The sequence below is a fragment of the Brassica napus genome, chromosome A10 (assembly GCF_020379485.1).
Source record: "Brassica napus cultivar Da-Ae chromosome A10, Da-Ae, whole genome shotgun sequence".
Classification (NCBI taxonomy): Eukaryota; Viridiplantae; Streptophyta; class Magnoliopsida; order Brassicales; family Brassicaceae; genus Brassica; species Brassica napus.
Window position 1 is genome coordinate 6,406,462 of NC_063443.1, and position 25,389 is coordinate 6,431,850.

The 25,389-nt window shown below is 43.1% G+C and overlaps 2 protein-coding genes across 2 annotated transcripts; one reads left to right on the forward strand and one right to left on the reverse strand.

Annotated features, from left to right (window-relative positions):
- Nucleotides 1-885: 885 nt before the first annotated feature.
- Nucleotides 886-2,749, reverse strand: LOC106409390. The gene is made up of 2 exons (XM_013850036.3): nucleotides 1,331-2,749; nucleotides 886-1,267 (listed from the first exon to the last, which is right to left on the reverse strand). The coding sequence occupies exons 1-2, from the start codon at nucleotides 1,649-1,651 to the stop codon at nucleotides 1,163-1,165; spliced, it is 426 nt and encodes a 141-aa protein (XP_013705490.1). The 5' UTR covers nucleotides 1,652-2,749; the 3' UTR covers nucleotides 886-1,162.
- Nucleotides 2,750-17,515: 14,766 nt separating this feature from the next.
- On the forward strand, nucleotides 17,516-18,231 carry LOC125578959. Its single transcript, XM_048742118.1, has 2 exons — nucleotides 17,516-17,582; nucleotides 17,642-18,231. Exons 1-2 carry the CDS (start codon nucleotides 17,516-17,518, stop codon nucleotides 18,229-18,231), a joined length of 657 nt encoding a protein of 218 aa, XP_048598075.1.
- Nucleotides 18,232-25,389: the final 7,158 nt, after the last annotated feature.

Consider the following 25,389-nt stretch of genomic DNA (forward strand, 5'->3'; position numbering starts at 1 on the left):
TACTCCAATGATATATAAATTCTTAGAAATGATATAAAAACTCTTTATAAATGGTAAATAAACATTTATAAACAATTTATAAGTCTTCATAAATGTTTTAAGACTTCATAAATTAATTACCTTTTGAAATTCTACAAATCCTTATAAATGATTTTATAAAACCTTGTAAATAACGTTAAATATTCTTATAAATGATTTATAGACCCTTATAAACTGGTTTATAAAAGTCAATAAATGACTTATACAATGATTATAAACTAATTGAGAAACAGTTAAAACTAATTTATAAAGGTTTATAAAATTATTTATAAGGTTTGTAAACTGATATATACATGTTTATAGACTAATTTATTAAGGTTTCTAAACTAATTTATTAAGATTTCTAAGTTAATGTATAAAAACCTTATAAAATTATTCATAAGGGTTTATAAAATGAGAATCATTATAACTTTCACCCCCGTAGGTTTTTAGTAAGAAAAAAGAGTTTATAAGGTTTTATAAAATATTTTCTAACTTACTAAATCATTTATAAAAAAAATTTATAAATATTTTTACGTCAAAATGATAAGAATTTATAAATATTTATATAAGAGGTTATAAATTAATTATAAATGTTAATAAGTTAGTTATAAGAATATCTTAAAGCTTATGATTTTATGTACCCACTCATGATTAATAAACAATTATAAATGATTTATAAACAATTATAATATTCCTGCCAGTCTCTCTCTCTCTCTTTTCTGTTTTATATGTATTGTGTAACTAATTGTTAACGAGTTTGATTGCAAGTAAAAAATAGCTTGGAACTGCACATATGCAGGAGATTTTGGGTAATTTAAATTTAAAAGAAACAATTAAATGATTTATAAACCAATTTCTAAGAGTTTATAACTTATTTTATAAAGATTTAAAAAGTAGCTATAAAAATTAAAGACTTATAAATTATTTATAAGAGTTCATAAATATTGAAACAACTATCATCCAGGTGAAGTTTCAGGGACTCTATTACAACATCACGTGGAGCGTTTGCTTCTTTGCTATCCCCAAGGCATGGGTTCCATCTATCAAATCTGGTTTTGGATGAAGCTGAAGCCTGAAGATAAGAACTGGTTCTTGCTCTGCCGGAGAGTGTGACATACATTGAAGATATGCATCTCAAGATTTATTCAGAGAACCTACTCGGGTTTTCCATGTCATCTACGATGTGAGATGAGCCTAGAAGATCTCCAAGGGTAGTGTGATGACCATAAACATATCTTGTATTCTCCTGCAAACATCAAATCAGTTAAACAAATATGATAAATGCTGAAGACCAATGTGCTTTACTTACTTTTGTAGAAAAGGCTTTTAAGCTGGCTTGGAAACTCCAAGGACATGAAGAGGAACATTCAGACACAGGAGATGCTTGATAATGGTAGCTGAGCACACCAGTAAGGTCTGATTGTGAGACTAAGCTTGTTTCAGTGTGTGGAAAGAATGAAGTAACTTGTTCATCAGAAGATGTCATGTAAAGAGAGAGAAGATACTGTTCTATACGCAGAATCTCAAACTCAAGTGAAGCAATCTCTTTCTTCATATCTTCTGAAGACTGCACAATAACAGAGCTCATATCTAAAGTACACTTGGTAACAAAGAATCTATCAAGTTTCATTACAAAAGATCAAACTTTTGGCATTACGTTGCAATGCGAATCCTTATGAGTCAGTAGTCTCTTCTCAATTGATATAAACTGCCATGAAAATGTACAGACAAATGTGACTTTTTTGGAACCACCCGTAAAGAGAGGCAGATTAAGACAATATCCAAAAGCTTCGCTTTTTGAAAAGAGAAAGAAAATTACCGGTTCACCATTATAGCAAGAGAATCTTGACAAAACAATTCTCTAGTAACCACTATCACTATTGTTTAAGGTGAGTTTGGTCTCAGAAGAAAGAAGTAAACAATACTAAAAATGGGTCGAACAGAGGCGTTTATTAGATTTCGAGATGAGGTTACAGAGGTGGAGAAAGTAATGGCAAGCCGGAGCTCGTGAGAGCTTAAACCGGAAAAGTACAAATAGCGGAGAAGTGATTGTACGGACAATAAATCCTAATCTCGCCGCTAAGTTTGTGTAACTAAGTGTCGATCCCTTTTCTCCTTTGCTTTCCTCTCCTTTTATAGTCTGTTCGCGATCATCTTAACCTAATTTTCTTTTAATCGATTGGGCCTTGTCGGCCCTTCGGGCCTGATTGGTGAATGCTCGCCCTGAACAGCTAAGTCGATCGCGCTCTGTCCGCACCCCATTTCGACTAAAAGCAGTCCTTAGCTGAGTCGAAACCTCGAATATCGGCTTCCAAGCCGACGACAATCCGGCTTACCGGATTGGACCTTTTGTTCGATGGGCTTTGTGGATGGGTTCAATCCATCCCCAACAGTAAGTCCCCCCCCAGTTTGTCGATGGATCGAGTAGTTGATCCTCGATGAATTTGGTATCTTTAGTTCGGAGGACAAAAGGATCAATCCGATCAAGTGGCTTGATGTTATCTCGAGGTAAATAGTTGCGATTGCTGCTGAGGAATCGAACCGACGCGATCATGAGACGAACTGATCGAGAAAATGAACCGGCGCGTCTTTCGGTTACGCGCCAATAGGGTTTTGGCCCATTTAGGCCTTACTAGGCGTAATGATTACGCCTTGATCCCAGCGCTTATCTCTCCCTATAAATAGCGCTCCCCTCTCCGCTTCCTTTCATTTTTCTCCGCAGCATCGAAGGTACTTTCTCTCTCTTCACTCCTTCTCTCTCTTAATCTCTGTTTTTAGAACTTTGATTATCCGAGATGTCGTCATCTCATCGTTTAACGCGAGAGCAAAAGGGGAAGAAATCAGCGTTTGCTCGAGATTCTGCCGAGGATCCGAAAGATATTCATCATGAAGCGATGATGGATATGGGGAATATGGATCTAGCGCAGCGTCTCTTGGTCTCGGAAGAGAGAGAACAATTCCGGGGTGACGACGATGGTCAAGAAGCGGTCGACGTCTCGACTGTTCCGATCAGTTACTATCCGGGAAATATTTTTTCCGAGGAAAGTCCTCTGGAGGTCTGGAGGATTCGGCCTTCGGTCGTCGATGGACAGGACTGGCTGAACGTCGAGAGGACAAAGTCCACCGTGGAGTCGGTGGAAGCTATTCTCCGAGATCTCAACACACACGGGGTTTCGTTCATAATACCGAAGGAAGATCAGAGGCCCTGGTCACCGCCGAGAGGGTATCAATGCATCTATGAGTCATACTTCCGGAACGACATGAAGCTGTGGTTCCCAATTCCTCGAATCGTCAGAGCTTACGCGTTCCGCCGGGGGATCGCTTTGAGCCAGCTGATGAACGGCTCTCTTCGTTTGATGGTTGTTCATCGCTGCTAAGGCGGGGACGTCGATGAGCGTAAGATCGTTCGAAGAGTTGACCTCAGTCTCGATTTCCGACGATGGGCTGGTCTCGACGAGAATGCGCCCGAACTACAACGTGGTCACGGGGTACCTGAACAAAACCTCGGATTGTCAGCGTTCCGTACTTCTATGTCAAGTCGAATAGATCGGCGTTCGAGGAACCGCTGAAATCTAGTTACCGTGTTATTTGGAATGCAGAGATGGGTACTGCACGCTGCTTTTTGTGACGACTGTAGCGCGTGCTCGTCTAACGTGTTTGTGTTATATTTTTTTTTGCAGTTGGTCATCCAAATCTTGCCACCTACCCCGAGGACTGGAAGGAGAGTGCTCGAGTTGTCGCATTGCAGAGACAGGATCACTGGGAGAATTTTACTCGGGAGAGAATTCAAAAGTCTATAGACCGGATTGCCAACCGTGAGTCTCTACTCTCCTTTTATATTTTCGAGCAAGCGAATGATAACTTTAAGGGTTTTCCTTTTCGCAGAGAGCTGGATCTCGGATTCACTTCCTCATATCAATCAATCGACATTGAAGAGATTGTCCCTTTTCACGCGAGCTGAACAGAAGGAGATCAACCGAGCCAAGACGATGAAGCAATTGCCAGATCTCAGTCTTATCGTAGCCGGGAAGATAGGCACCAAGAGAGGTGCTTCTGGAAGCAAGGTTGGTCCTTCGGGGCCGGAAGTTGCTGATGTCGTTCTTGTTGCTGCCGAGCAAGCGCGTACTGGCGGTTCTTCTCAGGGAAAAAACTCGAAGAAGAACAAGAAAAACACTGAGGGCCGGAAGGAGTCTAACGAGGTGGAGCAAGCCGGCGCGGATGGCTCCTCCATGAAAGGGGGCAAGAACAGGAAAGCCGGGGATCAGCCTACAGAGGACGCTCCTAAGAAGAAAAAGATGAAGAAGAAAGACTCCACCTTGCCCCGACCATCCTCCGTTTGTGAGGAGGAACTTCAGGCTTTAGTTCCTGAAACTATTTCCAAGGTTGGAACCTCGGACGATGATGAGAACGAGACCATCGCCCTGCATCGACGGAGACGGGAGGGTCGGACTATCGAAGAAGGGTCTCGTGGAGCTTTGATGGGTGATCGGGGCATCTCGGAGGCTCCGAGGGAATTGCCAACTTCCGAGGGACAGCGGGGCCGCTTGATTGATGAGTCTCCCGCTCATGTTACAGAGGGATCTGAGACCCGCGTGTCCGGACGTCCCAAGGAAACCCTGGAGGATGAGTTTAGGTTCGAGTTTAGCCGCAAACTTCCGTTGACCTGTTACCCGGAAGATTGCGCTCGCTTGCTGCAGCTGGTCAAGGGCGGTCCCAACCAGCTTTCTTCGGTGGGAGATCTCCTTTTTAAGGATGAGTACGAACACGCCGCTTGCTCGTCTGTAAAGGTAAGTGTTTGTCCGTTCCTTTCCATCACTTCTTTTCTTTTAAAAGGTTATTTTGGCTAAGTTTTCTTTGTTATGCTCCGATCAGAGTCATGGCGATTGGAACGTTCTTGTTGAGAAGTATGACTCAGCGCTGAAACGAGCCAGAGAGCAGATTTGCGAGGGTGAAAAGGCTAGGAAGAAAACCGAGGAGGCTCTCCGGGCTTCAGCACGAGATAAGGCCGATGCAATTGCTCGGGAAAAGGCTCTTAGGAAAGCGTTCGACGAGACTTGGACATCCGATGCAGCCGAGCTGCAAATGTGCAAGGAGTCGATGAAGAACCTCGAGTTCGTGCTGGAGAAGTTGGCGAAGGAAAAGGCCGATCTGGAGAAGGTGAGGGCCGCAGAATCGCTGAAGCATACCGAGGAGATGAACATACTTCTGAAATCTCGTAGGTACGAAGTCACACACGAGAGGATCCGCGTGCTGATTGCTATGATTGCCAAAGCCGAGAAACGGTTCCATAAGATTTCTCTTCGTGAAGATCAAAGGGACAAATACGATGATGCTCGGTGCCTGCATAGCCAAGCCTTCGGGACGAGGAAGTGTCTCGAGCAAATCAAGGCCTCGGGTCTCGAAATCCCGCAAGAGACCATCGACTTCTTTGCCGGGCAAGAGAAGCATTACGAAGAAGAAGCAGCTCGCTTGGAGGTGAAGGAGATTCTGGCAGAAGACCTTCGCTTTTCTCCGCTAGTGCTGGAGTCTCGGTTCTTGATTGAAGAAATTTGGCGTCAGCTTGATCCGTTTGGATCAAATGTCGGTTTGATCGATTCTGAAGCCGCTATTGCTCTCCGTACTCCTCTCGTCGACCGGGATCCCCTCTCCGAGGATCTAATGAAGGAGCCAGCTCAAACCGCCGTATCTTCCAATCAGCGTACTGATCAAGATATCGATCTCGCGAAGCAGACATCAGCGGGAGCGGTCGTTCCGAAGGACGGGGCCGTGCCTACCATCGTACTGACTGATTCCCCCGCGAAGGCATCGAAAAATGCCAGCTCATCTACTTCCTCCTCTGAAGACCCCGAGAAGGAAGATGGTGTTCCGACGGAGGTGCCTGCTGCGAACGTGGACACGCAAGCCCCGACAAAGTTTGGCCGCGTCTCGGGTCCTGGGGAGAGAGATGATGGTGGCAGCAAAGACCCTCATGTGGTCGATAAGTAAAACCTGTTGTTTGTTGTACTTTTTCCTTCTCTTCTTTGTACTCTCGCCTCGGCTCCTTGAAGCCTTTGAACTTCTTATCTTATCTTTTTGTACTATTGGCCCGGACGGGTCTTGTTGTTCGATACTCAGGAGATTTCCTTCTTTTTAAACTTTGAATCGTTACTAAGTGTTTTTCAGTGCGTCACGGATGATCGTGAATAACTTAGTCAATTTCGAAATAATTCGTTGCCCGTTAATCTGATCCCACTAACCTTGTTTACGATTAGTCGGACAAATAAAGACAAGAATTTTAATGAGTTTTCGAGGAAAAGGTATCCGGACGCTACACAGTAATCGAGAGAAGTTTGGTCGGCCAACTCGTTATTCTTCGATTTGCGATTAGGTCCGAAAATTTCACTCATGAGTCGGTCAATGCGGGACGCATCGGTGACGCGAGACTCTATTTTCCCTTCGTTCGATATCTGATCAGGACACGCTCGATTGATCGGGACGAGTGCTCGTGCGCCGCTTACGAGTTAAGGGGCTGGCATTGTTTGCTCGGGTTTTTACTCGCGTTATTTTGCTAGAGGGAGAAGCGAGACAAGTAAAAAGGATTTTTTTTTGTTTTGTTGGGGTTGGACCCCGTAGAGGGGATGCCTACGTACCTCCGAGGAGGATCAAGCCTTTCGTAGTTCGTTTTGGCCCAAGTAGAAGTGACCTAGTAGTCATTTACTTGGACGAGTAGAATTGACCATAGGGTGCATCTACTCGGGTTTTTTTTTTTTTTTTTGTACGAGTAAAAAGTGACGTAGATCATTTACTCGTTATATAAGTTTACTCGGTTTATGAGTAGAAGCGACAAAGATGCATCGAGTTCCAAGCTCGTGGGATTGCCTCTCCGCGGGAAGTCTCGAGTCGATACACACCTGGTTTGACGACTCGAGTGATCTTGTACGGTCCTTCCCAATTCGCACCGAGCTTTCCGGCGTTGGGCTCTTTGGTGTTTTCAAAGACTTTTCTCATGACCAGATCACCGAGCTCGAGAGGGCGCGAGCGGACCTTCTTGTTATAGTAGCTCTCGATTTGATTCTGGTAATTCTGGATCTGAAGGAGGGCTTGGTCGCGTTTCTGCTCTAGTTCATCGAGGGCATCTAGCAGCATCTCCTGGTTAAGCTCAACGTACTGGGACATTTTGGATCGGCGGAGACTTGTTACGTTGACCTCGGCCGGAGCCATTGCCTCCATCCCGTAAGCGAGAGAGAAAGGAGTGGATTTTGTTGCTCCTCGGGGGGTCCTCCGATGTGACCAGAGGACACCGTCGAGTTCGTCGGCCCAGTGTCCCTTCTTGAGATCAAGACGCTTCTTGATTCCGTCGATGATAATCTTATTTGAGGACTCCGCTTGTCCGTTTCCTTGAGGGTACCTTGGTGTCGAGGGGCTTAGTCGTATGTTCCACTTGCTACAGAAATCTTTGAAATTTCCAGACATAAACTGGGATCCATTGTTCGTCCCAATCTCGTATGGTAGGCCGTGACGACAGATAATGTTTTTCCAAACAAAGTTGCGGACTTCCTTCTCTGTAACCTGCGCGAAGGCTTCTGCTTCAATCCACTTGGTGAAGTAGTCGGTTAATACCAGAACGAAGCGACGTTGGCGAGAATTCGGCATCGGTCCGATGATATCCATCCCCCATCGCATAAATGGGTAAGGAGCTGCGGAGGTTCGCAGTAGCTCGGTTGGGCTATGGATGCTCGGAGCATGTCGTTGGCATTTGTCGCATCGTCGAGCATACGCTTCACAGTCCGTATTCATTGTTTGCCAGAAGAATCCTAAGTTTCGAATCTTTAAGGCTAGTGCTCGGCCTCCGGAGTGGTTGCCACCTGCTCCTTCATGAGTCTCGGCCATCACTAACCGTGTTTGTTCACCAATGATGCACTTGAGGAGGACAGCTGTCACCCGGTGGAGTTCCTCTTCCATGATGACGTAGTGTGCGCTGCGTCTCTTTAGTCGTCTCGCGGCCCACTTATCAGTGGAAAGCGTACCGTTGGTGAGATACTGGATGAACTCAGTTCTCCAATCCGGTATCGGCTGATATTGGTCTGTCATTTCGGAGTCGTCATCAGTCAGAGATTGGGGCGTTGTTTCGGACTCCGAAGTGACGAAGTTAGCTACCTCCGTCGAGATATCGATGCTCGGTTTCTCAATCCGATGAATCGGAATAGTCCTTTTGACCTGATCTCGGAGCTTGCTTCCAAGCGCTGCCAATGCATCAGCACACACATTCTCTCCGCGAGGAACCTTCGTGAGTTCGAAGAACTCGAACTCCTTAGCCAGTGATTGGACGATTCGGAGGTAAGCATCCATCCTGTCGTTGCGCGCGTCATAATCGCCGCTGAACTGACTGGCGACGAGCTGTGAGTCACAGTACGCGCTGAGTTGCTTAGCTTTGACTGCTTTTGCAAGATGAAGGCCGGCAATGAGCGATTCGTACTCCGCCTCGTTGTTCGATGCTGGGAAACCGAAGCTGAACGATTGTCGAATGACTTCCCCCGTTGGTGATTGAAGTTGAACTCCTGCTCCTGACCCTTTGTTCGTCGAAGAACCGTCGACATGCAGAATCCAGGTTGAATTTGAGGTTTCTAGGTCTTGGGAAACTTCCGGAGATAATTCCACGAGGAAATCGGCGAGGACTTGAGCTTTAGCGGCGGTTTTACATTTGTAAGTGATGTCGAGCTCACCGAATTCTATCGCCCACTTGGTAAGACAGCCAGCTCTGTTCGTGTTTTGCAATACAGTTCGGAGTGGCTGGTCGGTAAGAACTTCCACCGAGTGTGACTGAAAGTAAGGGCGAAGTTTCCTCGCTGATTCGACGACAGCCAGGGCCATCTCTTCGAGTGTTGGATACCTGGTTTCTGGTCCGGTCATCCTTCTACTCATGTAGAAAACGGGTCGTTTCTCTCCTCGGTCCTCCTTGATTAGTACACTGCTGACTGCTGCGGAGGCGTCGTCAGATAGTACTCGAGCTGATTAAATGCCTCTTCGCACTTGTCGTCCCAGATGAATTTCTTATTTCCTCGGAGGAGATCGTAGAAGGGGAGACATTTGTCGGTGGATCGGGAGGTAAAATGAGTGAGTGCCGCGATTCAGCCGGTTACTCGTTGGACTTCTCGGCAGTTTCTTGGACTTGGTAGGTCGAGGACAGCAGATATTTGCTTCGGGTTTGCTTCGATTCCCCACTGTGTCACAATGTAGCCAAGAAATTCTCCGGATGATACGCCAAAAGTGCACTTGGCCGGGTTTAATTTCATCTTGTATGCGTTAAGAATGTCGAAACACTCTCGTAAGTGCGTCAGGTGGTCGTCTGCTCGGAGTGACTTGACAAGCATATCATTGATGTAGACTTCCATTGTTGTTCCAAGCTGTTTGGCGAACATACGGTTGACAAGTCGCTGGTACGTCGCTCCGGCATTCTTTAACCCGAAGGGCATCATTTTGTAGCAGTAGGTTCCTCGATCGGTTATGAATGAAGTCTTCTCTCGGTCGTCCGGATGCATCATAATCTGGTTGTATCTCGAGAAAGCATCCATAAACGTGAGCATTTCATTGCCGGCAGTTGACTCAACAAGTTTGTCGATATTCGGAAGCGGTTAGCTGTCCTCTGGACAGGCCTTGTTGAGGTCGGTAAAGTCAACGCACATACGCCACTTGCCGTTTTTCTTTTTGACGACCACTTGGTTGGCGAGCCATTCCGGGTAACGGACTTCCGTTATCGAGCCTGCACTGAGTAAACGCTCGACTTCCTCGACGACTACTTTGGATCTTTCAGTACCCAATTTTCGTCTCTTCTTTCGGATGGGCTTGATACTCGGATCTACGTTCAACTCATGAGTTGTGATGAATGGGTCGATCCCTTGCATGTCGGACATTGACCATGCAAAGGTAGACAAGTTCTGCTTCAGGAAATCCAGGATAGTACGCTGCATCTCGTCTGATAGGTAGGCGCCTACTCGTAGTACTTTGTTGGATCCGACTCGTCGACCGGGACTTCGAGCACTTCTTCCTTTTGTGGGCAGACCTTACTTATTGGAGGGGAAATCGAGTTGACTAGTGACTGCGAGCGCTGTAATTTGACTGTGGCGATCAAAAGATCTCGTGCGGCTCGTTGATCTCCTCTTACTGTCTTAACAGTCCCATCCACTCCCGGGAATTTAACACATTGATGGTAGGTCGATGCAATTGCTCGCATAGAGTACAGCCATGGGGTACCTAGTATCACGTGATAGGGGGCCTTGGTACTGACCACCGAGAATTTGACCATCCGAGTTACTCCCTCTGCTTGTACCGAGAGACGGATAGTTCCCAGGATTACTTCGGAGGAGCCATTGAAGCCGGTGAGAGTTCTGGAAGATGGTTTCACGTCTTTTAAGTCGATACCCTTTTTTACGAGAGTTTCGCGAAAAATGATATCGACTGAGCTGCCGGTATCGATTAGCACTTTGGTAACATCGTACTTATCGATAGCCAGTACGACGAGAAGGGGATCTTTATGAGGGAAGTTTATTCCGAGGAAGTCTTATGTCGAGAAGGAGATTGGGGGATCGTTTGGAAGTTTCTGTGGCCAACGCTGCAAAGTATCCACCATTCGGCGGTGATCCTTGACTGACCGCACTGAGTCTCCGCATGGTGGCGATCCTCCCATAATCACATTGATCCGCGGCCTGACGCTTGCTTGCTTCTTGAGGAGGAAAGCTCGGAGATCCTTGCTTTCCTCTGATGGCTGAGCCCTTTTGCGGTCCAGTTTCGTACGCAGATCGTCCTCCGTGCGTTAAGTTGATCGCGCAAATCGACGATAGTGTTATCGCCTGTAGATGCTGGTGGAGATCCTTGGCTCAGCGCATGCTTGGTTCTTTTGGCGTTGAGCTCGACTCGGAGATCGGAAGGTCTGGGGGTCTCGTTATTCGTCGGAGTGATCATTCGTAAGTCCAACGGGTCGAGAGCTTCCTCGAGGTCGCTCTCTTCGTCCGATGAGGGTTCCGGTTGGGTGCGAATAACTTCGATCCTTTGTCTGACCGCGGGTTGATCTTCGACAGCTGAGGCATCACCATCGTCATCATGTTGTGGGGTTTGCTCGGTGACCTTTGGCTTCTGGTCGTCTTAACGTGGTTTACCCTGATTTTTTCACTGATTTTTCCTATCCTTGTTCCTGCTCCAACTGTTCTTGCTTTTGGGCTTCGGAGGAGGGATCTTGAGCTCGCCGCTTTCGAGTGAGGAGAGGAACTGTGCGAAAAGTGTTTTGCACTCTGAAGTGTCGTGGCCTTTTACGCCATGGAGTTTACACGATTTGGTAAGTCCTGGAGGGGTCCTGGATGAACCCGCCGCAGAATCGACCTGGGCGACTGCGGCCGTCGCCGTTGCTCGGGGGGATTCGCTCGGAGGATCTGTTTCTCGATGAAAGGTGTTCCATTTCTTCCCGTTTTCGTCGACGAAGTAGAGGAGACCGTTCTTACGGTTGTTTTTGTCACTGGGAGCATGCTGACGAGGTTCGATGTGAGCTGTAGCAGCGTTTTTAGGCACTGATTGCGTCACCGAGTTGTGCTTGCTCATGATGGCTTTAGTGTCCTCTTCCATACGGATGAAGTTGTGGGAGCGAGCAACGGCGTCTTGCAGCGATGTGGTAGGACATCGGTAGAGATCTTCTCGGAACCTACATTCTACTAGAAGATTGTTCCTCATGGCGTCGACGGCAATGTGGTCGGGAATGTTAATTCTCGACACGACCGACTTGAATCGTTCCATGTAGTCGCGAAGGCTCTGGTCCTTCGTTTGCTTGAGGTTCCAAAGGCTCGAGGCTGTTGCTTCGCGCTTGGTGAACATGATGTAAGTTTTAAGAAATGCCAAGGAGAGCTCTTTGAAACTGCTAATCGAGTTCTCTTCAAATCCCGAGAACCAAGTCAGGGCTTGTTCGTTCAGCGTCTCGACAAAGAGTTGGCAGTATCCCGCGTCTCTTTCCTTGGGGGCAAGTCTAGCTCTCGCCACCGCGATGTTGAAGGCCGTCAGATGCTCGACGGGATCGCCTCCTGGTTTGTACTCTGGGAGACGCAAATTGTCCATTTTCCGGAGTTTGACCTCCGTCAGTTCTTCGGTGAAGGGTGTGCGCGATGTTGAAGCGATGACGCTATCAATCTCAGGTACCGCGCTCGTTGCTTGGTGGATCCTCGAGCTCATTTGTTGGAAATTTAACTTAAGCTCGGCAATATCTCGGACAGTTGAAGGATCGGACGCTGCCGGAAGAGCATGACGAGGGTCTCTGCAGGGTCAGCTGGGTTCGTCGTTCGTCCGTCCGTTGGAGTAGGGGGGTTTGTGTTGAGGAGGTGAAGATGGAATGGTTGCGAGTTTCCGGCGGGTGCGCTGAGGGCGGCGACGATGGCAGCGAGTTGGTCATTTGTCGTCTTTTGGATCTCCTCTTGATGAGCGAGTCGCGCTATGACTGAGCTGATGAACTCCAATGAGAGAAGGGGAGGAGGCGGAGGAGGTGTGAGTTCTGGCTCCTCTCCCGAGGTATCAGGGTTCGTACCTCCAGTGGTCATTTCGGTCTAGAAACGCTGGGTCTGTTCTGCCCCACGGTGGGCGCCAATTGTTTAAGGTGAGTTTGGTCTCAGAAGAAGTAAATAATACTAAAAATGGGTCGAACAGAGGCGTTTATTAGATTTCGAGATGAGGTTACAAAGGTGGAGAAAGTAATGGCAAGCCAGAGCTCGTGAGAGCTTAAACCGGAAAAGTACAAATAGCGGAGAGGTGATTGTACGGACAATAAACCCTTTTCTCCTTTGCGCCGCTAAGTTTGTGTAACTAAGTGTCGATCCCTTTTCTCATTTGCTTTCCTCTCCTTTTATAGTCTGTTCGCGATCATCTTAACCTAATTTTCTTTTAATCGATTGGGCCTTGTCGGCCCTTCGGGCCTGATTGGTGAATCTCGCCCTGAACAGCTAAGTCGATCGCGCTCTGTCCGCACCCCATTTCGACTAAAAGCAGTCCTTAGCTGAGTCGAAACCTCGAATATCGGCTTCCGAGCCGACGACAATCCGGCTTACCGGATTGGGCCTTTTGTTCGATGGGCTTTGTGGATGGGTTCAATCTATCCCCAACAACTATGTCATTTCTCTCTCTCTTGACTAGCACTTAGACTAAGCTTGACTCTAAAATAACAATTAAATTTTACAAACCCTTATAAATTATCTAATAAATCCTTATAAATGATTTCAGTACTAAAGTCTCAATACGCAGAGTCTTTAATAAACTCGTAAACACAATTCATAAAATTTCAAAACACAAAATCACATTGCATACTCATCTCTAATCAACCATTTACCCTCTTCAGATTGATGAATATTCCGAATCTCAATGTTGCAACAAATCGTAATCCATAAACCGAAATAGATTTGAATGGTAAAAATCCAGATTCTACAATCTCCTCAAACCTGTGAAGTGATCAAAGATGATCTGATGCCAGAGGTTTTGACGATGAACTCGATGGAGAAGGACAACTGATCTCAACGGAGAGGGACGACGGATCTCGACGGAGAGAGATGGATCTCGACGGAAAGAGACCGGAGAGGGGTAATGGGTCTCGACAGAGAGAAAGAAAAAACGCGATGGAGAAGAAGATTAGGTTATGGTAATTTAGTCTTTTACACATTAATAAATGTGGTATTTATGAAAATGCACTTTGGTTGGTGGTAAAGTTGAATAGTGGTATCAAATAAAGTGTATAATTAAAATTTCCCCTACAATTTTCTTATTTTACAAAATAGAATAATGAGAGAATATCAAATAAAATAGATAGAGAATAAAAACTATGTTTTACATAGAAAATTAATTATAATAACTAGATTTTGACAGCGCTTAAAAAGCACGGATTTATTTTTGAAATTAAATAAAAAATTTATATAAATTATATATAAGATGATGTATTGGTTTGGGTAAATTTACCCAAATGAACTTAATTGTACCAAACTGATAAACCAAAATTAAGCTGAATTTTATAAAGAACCGAGCATATCCTATATTTTTGGAACCAAAAAGTAGAAACGGACTGAGAACCAAATGAATGCCTAAAATTTTAAAATATAAATTGTATACGTAAAAATATTAATTATATTTAATTTCTAAATAACCAAATATCCTATAAATAGTATTTATAAACCAAATTATGCAGAAAAAATTAATGACTCGAATATTTTTTATTCAAATAATTAATAGTTAATTATTTATACTATATTTTTTTTCAAACAACCTAAAATACCCGATTTAAAGCTTAGGATATTTTACATTTGTTGAAATTTAATAAAATGTATCATATGCATTGTTAGAATTTGTAAAGTAAATAAACATGTTTTATTTAAACCAGTATATATTTTTTACTAATTTCATTTAAATGTCCAACCCGTTTAGACTCATTTAATATTTTTATGATAAAATTAATCATTTAGTTCACATATAAGAATGTAAAATCAAATCTTAATAATTGATTGCATGTAATAAATTAAATTAATGTTTCATAGTTGAATAGTTCACATTAAGGCTTTTAGTTTCCAATCCACATAAAAATGGAAAAAAATTGTTAATACACTAGAAGATTCTCCATTACAACTTATATATTAAACATAACTAAACCATTGAAAATTTTATACTATTAGTGGAACTATATGTGGTAATAATCACGTCATGTGTAAACATGTTTGAATAATTTGTCCTATATTCATGGAGATTTATTGTTAGAGTAATTATAATATATTATGGAAGAATAATAAATGAGTTCATTTAAATTATGTAAAGTCCTTATATAGTTATAAAAATATAAAGTAAGACCCAAAAAATATTTAAGTCTACTGAAATGGTAGATTTTTTAAGAATCATTTATTTTTAATAGTATAGATCTTGATTTTATGCCATTTTCAAATAACGGTTTTAAATTTCTTATGCAAATTCTTTATGTGTAAGAAAATTAAAACTAATAAAGAAAAATAACTAAAAATGAAGAAGATGTTGTATATAATATGAACTATATATAGCTTAGGATTCAACTTTTTCTGTTTTTGTTATAATACGTGGAATTTAGTCTGAAAGAAACCTAAAATTACAGTTTCAGTCTTTTATCAAATCCTAGTTCATTTTCTTTCCAAAAGCAAAGGTTGCCGTTGCTTCTCAATTTAATCTGAATCAATTGCTTCAGTACTCCTGGATGAAAAAAAATTCTCAGACACTCCTCCCTTTTTTCCTTTTTTAATTTAATATGATTTAAATCACGAAAATTATTAAAAGACCTACCAACCAGACGAAATCTAGTTATTTACAAATTTGCCAGGCGGACTATTCAAACCCGAACCATACACACCCGTTAAATTTGGATACATACATAAAAATCTAGACATCAACTTAGTATTTTCAAGTTTTACTCATTCTTTCTATTTTTTCACTGAAACAAATCAAACTTATTTTATTTCATCCTTTTTATCACAAGAGAAAATATAATCTTCAAATGAAAGACAACTCGAAATTTTCTCCAGAAAAAAAATTACGAAATAACAAATCACAATTTATGCATCGAAAGAGAAGAAAAAACAAATCCAAAATGGTATAACTTAGTAAAACTTGATATAACTAAAAAAATGTGTACAACTTAATAAAAAATTAAATAGTTTAGATTGTATAACTTAGTAATATTTTGTGAATTTTATGATGATGACTTAATTTGATAGTTACGTTTTTCTATGAAGTGCTGCTTTCAAAGAACAAAAATAAAACTAGCCGACCTCTGATAGTAGAGACATGGAACAAAGTGAGAAGGATGGTGGTTTAGGTAGTGGAGAGATAAAAAAGAGTGTGGATAATGGTGTAGGAGAGAAGGACAGTAGAAGTAATATGAAAAAAATATCGGGGGATGAGCAAAGCGAGAAAGAAGAAATGAAGAACAAATCAACCATTAGCAACCAATACAAGTGAAAAAGAAAAAAACCAATCATTGTCAACCAATACAAATTCTTGTAACTTGGCACCTCGGTCAAAATTTTGTTATATATATTTGTGTAACTCGGTAAGACTTTGTGAGTTTTCCATTTTTGTTTGTCACTTTGTAGATCTAGAGATTACTTTGTTTTGTGTTTGTTTAACTCGGTAAAAGTTTGTCAAAGTTTCATATTTCTGTTTGTCAAACTTATTATTACTTTGTTTTAGTGTTTGTGTAAATTTAATTAAACTTGGAAAAAACTTTGCATTCCATTAAGGTGATACCAATTTTGATTAGTTATACATCCAAATTCTTATAACTACTAGAAATAAGACAACATAGAACTATCATTATTTTCCTTGTACTATAGGGTTTCTCAATCTTCATATTTACCTGAAGTAGAACTTCTTCTTTTAACACACTAACTTTGTTGTTTGTCTTTATGTTACTTGGTTTGTTATTTATGTTTGTAGAACTTGGTGTAACTTAGGATAACTTTGGTTAAGTATCTCATTTTTGTTTGTCAAACTTCGTAAAATTTAGTATTACTTTTTTTTTCATGTTTGTGTAATTAGGTAAAAAATGCCAAAGTTTTCTATTTTCGTACGTCAAACTTTGTATAACTTAGTATTTTTCTGTTTGTACAATTCAGTAAACTTTGTCAGAATTTTTTTTTCATTTGTAAAATTTCAAAAACTTAAAAAACCTCGTCGTCACTGAACTAATTTGATAGAAGTTATGATTAATTGTACAACGAAAATCTCAGAAGTACCATGATAGTAGGAATAAGAAAACATACAACTATCAATATTTTTCTTCCATTATTGGGTCCTTAATCCGCATGGTCGATTGAGAAACCACACAGAGACATCAATAATATTGGAAATAAGGATTTGGATCAGATATAGAGAACTTCTCCATGATACTCTTGCCGCTGCATCAACACTTAATAGGTAGTTTCAGAGTTTTGACTCTTGATTGACCACTATTTTCTGGAAAAAAAACTTGAAAATTGCAGACGAGGTGAAGAAATGAAAAAAAAGAGAAATGAGATGAGAAAAAATGGGTTGAGAGGATTGAGAAGATAGTAGAATAAGAAAACCCTAAAAATTAAAGCAATTATAGTTGCCAACTTCGTTTTTGGAGTCTGGAAAAAATAAAAAATTGGGAGGAAAATTTCTGAAATTTTGGCGGAAATTTCTTTTACAGCAATTTTGAGGTCGAAATTTTACCAAGTTTGTGGTTTTACTAAAAGCTTCAAAGTTTTACTTTTCTGTTTTTGGCATTTTTTTTAAAGTCTCTAGTTTGTAGTTTCTAGTTTTACTTTCCTATTTTTGGTATGATTCAATAAAAGGTCTCTTCAAGTCTTTCTCTTTATTATTAACCTCAAATCGCCACAAAACACTTCCAAACCCACACACACTAACAGCTTATCCATCATTCTGTGGTACTCCGAAAGAGCCTACACAAAAATCCCCTAACAGTTTGGCGCTAGAAGGAGAGGAGTAATCTAACTACGTGATGATGGCGATGGATGAGCGTAACGAGCTATCCGAAGAAAAGCCAAGCCCCATAGGCTACCCGGCGACTTGTGAAGCCAGAAAACTAAACTACATCAGATCCACATCATATCCGGGGGACTGGAGGCAGGTGACATAAGCTACCCCACCGTCAAGAGAAATACCAACGGTGTAGGGGACGATCCCGAAACCACCGAGTCGGAACACCCTGGGGCTGACAAGATAGTCTTCACTTCTGAAGAACGAGAGAAGGTCTTGGCTCTGCATCACGACGCCCTCGTCATCTCGCTTACTATAGTGAACTGTCTGGTCAAGAGGATGCTGGTGGACAGTCATAGCTCTTGTAACATCATCTTCCAGGCCGCATATCAAGGTCTAGGGCTGGAGGAAAATGCGCTGATACGCAAAGCGACCCCCCTCATCGGGTTCAGCAGAGAAATCAGACAAACAACGGGGCAAACCATCCTTCCTACCTACGCCGAAGGAGTCAGCTTACACACCAAGTTCCTGGTCGTTAACTGCCACTCTTCCTACAACGGGATCTTGGGCCGAGCATGGATTCACAACATGGGGGAGGTCCCCTCAACTCTCCATCAGATAATAAAATCCCCCACACCCTGGGGCATTAGAGCGATTAAAGGAGATCAAGAAACCGCTCGCCACTGCTACCAGGTCGCTCTAAGGAAACGGGTTGAGGTAGCTCCATCCTCGCAAAGCTAGCCTCGGGCTCCGCATACGGAAGAACCCGAGATCGAAAATATGGATGACGTGTCATTGATCGAAGGAAACTCGACCCGTAACCTCAAAATCAACTCCAAACTCTCAGAGGGGCTGAGAAGAAGGATGATAGACTTCTTTAGATCAAACTCCAATTGCTTCTCGTGGTCCCACTTAGACACGCCCGGAATCGACCCAAAGATCATTATGCACCAGCTGCAAGTAGATCCCTTGCACCAACCTATAAGGCAGAAGCGAAGGAAGTTTGCTCCGGAAAGAGACACTATAATCAACGAAGAAATAAAAAATTTGTCGAAAGCGGGGTTCATTAGAGAAGTGCAGTATCTAGGAAAAAGACTGAAAATGGTGAGTCTGCATTGATTTCACGGATCTCAACAAGTCTTGTCCAAAGGACCCCTTCCCTCTGCCTTACATCGATAAGCTTGTCGATGCCACCGCCAAACACCAACTAATGAGCTTCATGGATGCCTTCTCTGGCTATAACCAAATACTCATGCATCCCGAGGATCAAGAGAAGACTTCGTTCATGACGTCCCGAGGGATCTATTACTACAAGGTCATGCCCTTTGGTCTGAAGAACGCCGGATCGACGTACCAGAGGCTGGTAAATATGATGTTCGCGGATTAGATAGGGCAAACTATGGATGTCTATATCGACGATATGCTGGTAAAATCCCTGTAAGCAGAGGATCGTATATCACACTTGCAACAAGCCTTCTCTACCCTCCGAAGATACAACATGAAGCTCAACCCAGCCAAATGTTCATTCGGCGTGAGTTCCGGAAAATTTCTAGGGTATATCGTGACCCACCGGGGCATCGAAGCCAATCCAGAGCAGATCAAGGCCATCCACTCAATTCCCTCTCCAAGAAGCGTCAAAGAAGTCCAGAAGATGACCGGTAGGATGGCGGCTTTGAGTAGATTCATATCCAGACTCTCCGACAAATCCTATGCCTTCTTTGAAACCCTAAAGAATCCAAAGGATTTCAAGTGGACCGAGAAATGTGAGTCGGCACTCCACGAGCTCAAGGCCTACCTCACCACTCCTCCCCTCTTATCTAAACCCTTGCTTGGCGAGGTCTTGCTATGGTATCTCGCGGTCTCAGAACATGCAGTCAGCGCCGACCTAAATAAGGACTGTCGATCGATGTTGCAGCAATGGTGTCGGTCGACAGTGATGCTAGAATATGGGCTGAGCATATTTTATGACCGCTGATGCCCAGAAGCAACCCCAAATTACCAGAATACCCTTGGATGACCAGAAATCTTATTTATGTTATTTATAAGCCATTGTTGACGGCTACACTATCTAAGCTTTATTTTAATTCATTGTTCTTAGTTAGGAGTGAAATGAGGAACTCCTTCAGAGTCCTCCTAGAACTCTATTCTCTTTGGTTTTAATATTTATTGCTTTTTATATCTATTTTTTCTATGATTTTTTCTGACAACTTCATGTCTGAATAGATCCACCTGTTAGGTTTAGGGTTCAGATAGGATGAGGGATTAGCCCCAAATATAGATTGCTAAGTTGTTAGGATGTCCATCAATTGAATTGCACTTATTTCTTGTGTTTTAGAGTCGCGAACTAGAACCATGATGTTAGGATGAATAGGTGCACGCGAGAGCATGGTTTATCTCCTGAATAATCATATTGTGCTAGGATCCCTAGAGAAAGACGAGAGTTGATCTAGGAACCTAGTGAATATAGTTCAAACCCGCTTGGTAAAGCTCGCTGGAAGGATTGTCGATCGACAACTCGGTAGTTGTATCGATCGACGGCTAAAAGGTGTATCGATCGTCATTCCAATCGAATCGTCGATCGACACTTTCTACAAATGTCTGGTCGAGGCTAGATCTACAAATGTCTCCAGGTGGCTAGTGGGATCTTCATGAGGAAAACCATGGAAAGAATGCTGACCCACAAGAGAGATATATGCAGGGTGCAGCTCAAGGACAGTATTCTGAAGTGTTGAACGACGCGATGCAGACCTTTTAGCATAGGCGTCCTCAGGACTGTTATAGTCACTAATTGCCTTCGGTCATCCAGTCCTAACATACACAGTGGTAGCACCAGGGATTGTAGAAGGTATCGATCGATGACAAATATTTGTATCGATCGTTTCTGAAGTGCGAATATCGTTCGATTCTGAGTTACTACTGTCGATCGATGCTGCAGTCGGATCTTTTGTATCAGCTTCTTCTACTTTGCTCTGCTCTCCTGATACATGATATTCATCATCCTCAACTGTATCATGGTTGACCAGCTTTTCTCTGTTCAGTTTGTCCTTCTGCTTACTCTCATCTGCATGGTGAACCTGAATGTTTGGCTGCTTGACATGAGTTGTCGGTGTTCCAATATCTCCATTCTCCTCGCTGTAGACGAAGTCAAGAATCTGACTCATACTAATCATTATTCCTTTCTCCCGATTTTTAATCATGTAATCAAGCCTTTTACTTCGAGTTGCTACAGCCTCGCTGAAAATTTTACCTATGAAGGCTTCTTTGATGTCTTCCCTGCAGGTTAGAGATGTTGGTTGCAGCTTACTGAACCAGCTAAAAGCATCTCTAGATAAACAATAGGGGAAGATCTTGCAGATAATGTGGTCTGCAGATATTTCATCGTGCTTGTTTGCTGAGGCTTACTCCTCAAGTCTCTTGATAAGATCTTTGGGATCCTCATGAGGAAGACCGTAAAATGGATCTTCACTTTCCCAATCATACCATTGACTGGTCAGATTAAAGGTATTCGTCTCAGCCACATCAATTATATCCGAGATTACACTACCCTCTGCATTAATCAATTGTCCTGTGAGGCTACAAGGGCGACCTTCTTCGTCTCGCCAAATACTTTTTTTGTCGATCTTAAGTATGAGCGCTTCGACCTTCTCTGTCTCTCCGTAAGTGGTGTTCGTCATTGGAGGAACAGTGCCGCGATGAATAGTGTTTCGATGAATAGTGTTTGGATGAACAGTGTTCGGATGAACAGTATCGCGATGAACAGTGTTCGGGTGACCAGTGTCGAGCGACGAAATATGAACAGTATCGATCGACGGAAGATGAATAGTGTCGACCGACACGGGATGAACAGTGTCGATCGACAGAAGATGAATAGTATCGACGGACACGGGATGAACAGTGTCGATAGACAGGACATGAATAGTGTCGACCGACACGGGATGAACAGTGTCGATCGACGCAGGATGAACAGTGTCGATCGGCGGGAGGTAAATAGTGTCGCGATGAATAGTACCACGATGAACAGTACTAGGATGAATAATATTATGATGAACAGTACCTGGATGAACAGTACCTGTATTAATAGTACCTAGGTGAATAGTATTCCGGTGTACAGTACCCGGATGAACAGTAACATGATGAACAGTACCCGGATGAATAGTACCGCGATGAATAGTGTTTTCCGACACATGATGAATAGTGTCCCTCGATGCTTGGCTAACGCTATCGATCGATGCTGCTTGGAGGGAGTCGATCGATACTTCCCCCTTAGATTTACGGATCGTGCATTGACCAGCAGGCTTTTTCCTTGAAGGACCTAGAAATCCTCTCTTCATTGCTCTGGTACTGATATGTAAGTACCTGAAATAGAAGAAAAATTTTTATGAGTTTTTCGAACAGTAACAAAACCTAGACTAAATCTAACTAAACAAGATCTAATGGCGATCAAAGCTCCCCGGCAACGGCGCCAAATTTGATATCACTCAAATTACCCTAAAGAGTGTTACTCTCATCAAAAGAGGTCGAGTTATAGTACTTAGGGATCGAATCTTCAAGGAGCTAGGGAACCGATTAGATCTAATAGGTATATGATTAAGCTAGGCTAATAGGTTTTAAAGCAGTAAGTAAAGCAAGTAATAAATAAAGCAATAAACAAGTTGAACAAGTCAATAGTTCAGCTTGGCAAGGGTTATTCGATGGAAGGATGGTTGCTAGATCTAGGGTTTATATTCAGGTGTTGGAGATTATAATTCCTATAGGTACCTATTTGTTGCATGCATGATATGTTAGAGCTCATTCGCTTAACTCAGTGATCAGCTGTCGCATGTACCACTGGTTAACAAGCTAGATCTCGTGTCCCAACGGTTAGTATGCCGACAACGAGAGAGTGTCGATCGATGGTCTATTAAGACGTCGACCGATACACCTTTGCCAACGTCGAACGATAGTCAGTTGAGGACATTGATCGACGGGTTCTAGCCAGGCTTATGCGCGAGTATGAAATGCCTTATTCAGATACTAAATTGGCGGTTAGCCCTCTCTAGCAGTCCTAATATGATAGATAGATATCAGGATGGGATAACAAGGGTGCTTGAGTATGTAATCCTATGATCAAGTTCTAGTTAATTACTCTAAAACAAGCAATAAGTATAAATCTATCATGAATATCACAACAAGGCAGATCTATAGTTTGGGGCTAATCCCACAAACCTATCTGAACCCTGGATCTAACAGGTGGATCTACTCAGACATGAAAACATAAATCATAGATGAATAGATATAAACTGAAATGAAACAGATCAATAAAACCAATGGATTTCCAGGAGGACTTTGATAGGAGTTCCTCCCTTCTCTCCTAAGAGAAACAATGGAAATGAAAGTGTGTAAATAGCGTAAAGAAGCGTAGCCGTCAACAATGGCTTAGAAATAACATAAATAGGGTTTCTGGTCGTCCAAGGGTATTTTGGTAATTTGTGGCTTCTAGGGCTTCACGCAGTCATAAAATATTCAAGTCCCACGATCTGAGATTTCCATCGATCGATGTACAGAGTGCAGCATCGATCGACGCGGCTTTCTCTTCTCGGCAGCTTCCTCTCGCGAGGCAGACTGACCACTCTTCAGTAAAACGGGCATAACTTCTGCTACAGGATGCTGATTGACCTGAGACCGGTGGCATTGGAAAGCTAACGAAAAGATCTATCTGTGCAACTCTGCACCTCCAATCTAACGGTCGGAAGGTCTCCATCCATAGCTAAACATCTGACGCGTCTGTGCAACTCTGCACCTCCAAAGGCTCCAAAAGACACCAAAATCACCATATTTCTCCTAAATGTCCCTGAACGTGTAAATACTATAAATAGACTCCAAAACATAATAGTTGTATCTTAAAACACTTTAAAACACTTATATACCAGGATTAAAAATGGATAAAATATATGGTCTATCACCATATAATTTATAGTATCTTTCACTCATAGAGTTTCATGATCAAGTCACATACTTGATAACCTATAAGAATGATAGAAATTATTTTTGGACATTTATTTAATTATCCAGTAATCAAATAAATCTGAAACAATTTCATTTGTTTGAATACATAATCAAATGTATGTCAATATGAACATCATATCATAAACATAAAGTCTCCTACTAAAATCAAGATCACATCTTAAGATACTTAATACCCATGGCTGCAGTATGACTCTCATACTTAGGCCATGGAAGAGGCTTGGTCAACGGATCAACAACATTTGCATCCATTGAGAATATGCTATGGTGCTTTGCTTGGAACTCTTCCAACTCACTGTAGGGGTCAAAAACGGTTACGACAAATTTAACATTCAAAACGTCCGAGGAAGAAAATAAGAATTTCTCCCAAGGGTACTTTTCGAAATAGATTCTTCCTTACGAAAAAACTTTACGGAAGAAAGAATCGAGACGTCCGACGAAAGCTCAAAACAGGTCGTTACGCAGCGACCGAACGTCCGTCCCGCTCGGTCGCTACGTAGCAGCCGAGCTCGGCCAAGCTCGGTCGCTACGTAGCGGCCGAGCTCGGCCAAGCTCGGTCGCTACGTAGCGACAGAGCGATCGTCCCGCTCGGTCGCTACGTAGCGACCGAGCTCAAGCCAAAGCTCAGTCGCTACGTAGCGATCGAGCGCTCATCCCGCTCGGTCGCTACGTAGCGACCGAGCTCGTAGCGACCGATCGTCCCGCTTGGTCGCTACGTAGCGACCGAGCTCAAGCCAAAGCTCGGTCGCTACGTAGCGACCGAGCTCGGCCAAGCTCGGTCGCTACGTCGTCCTGCTCGGTCGCGACTTAGCGACCAAGCTCAAGCCTACGTAGCGACCGAGCGTTCGCCCTGCTCGGTCGCTACGTAGCGACCGAGCTCAAGCCAAAGCTCGGTCGCTACGAAGCGACCGAGCGCTCGTCCCGCTCGGTCGCTACATAGCGACCAGGCTCGAGCCGAAGTTCGGTCGCTGTGTAGCGATTGAACTCTTCCGAACATCGACATACATCAATCCATGCATTCTCGTCAAACCTTCGAATGCTATCTCCCGAAGACCGTAGCAAGCTCAGTCCATGTTTTCCGCTATTCTAACTCATCGATCAAACTTTGCGAATTAAAAACCGCGGAAAGTTCGTTCTTTATCAAAAGAAATCGTAGTAAACGTGTCGAGTCGGAAGACGGCCCAAAGGGACCTAAAACACGACTCGAGGCCCATCCTACGATTTCTTAACTAAAAGCCCGTGAACCACAGTACGGTTTACGCTTGGTCCACAAGGAAGGATAAATGTCAAGTTTCCGCGGATAAATACGGAAGTTTTGAAGATAATTGTGAAGATCGGGAAAAATGGAATATCTCCATTTTTATGCTATGACGGCTTAAGGGCAGAAGAGTAAAGGCGTAAACCGACCTTGGAGCTACTATATAAGGAGTCCTAGGCGAGGAGCATGAAGGGGAGAACTTTTTCAGAGCAAACTTAGCACTTAGAGCGATTTAGGCATTTTTCCGTTTTTGTTATTTCGAGCTGCGACTCAATTAGGTTTAGCCGTCTTAGGGTTGCTAGAACTAGGAATCTCGCCGACAGCTCTCGAGCCCAGGCTTATACCTTGTTGTAAACGCTCATACGCAAATTCGGAAATAAGATCTTCTTTGCTCTCTCTTGCGATTTCTTATACTTTATCATTGTTATTCTCGTATTCTGATTGCTTGACGTGTGGTTATTAGCACATATCTGGGTCCTCTGGGAAATTAGGGTTTTCCTAGTTTCCTTATTTAAACGGAAATAGACAGTGCGAATTTCGGTTCCCACAGTTTGGCGCTAGAAGAAGGGGGGGTACGGATCGCAAAAGCCACTCAACGATCAAGAACGGTATGCAAGATTCGATGTGTGCGAACGTCA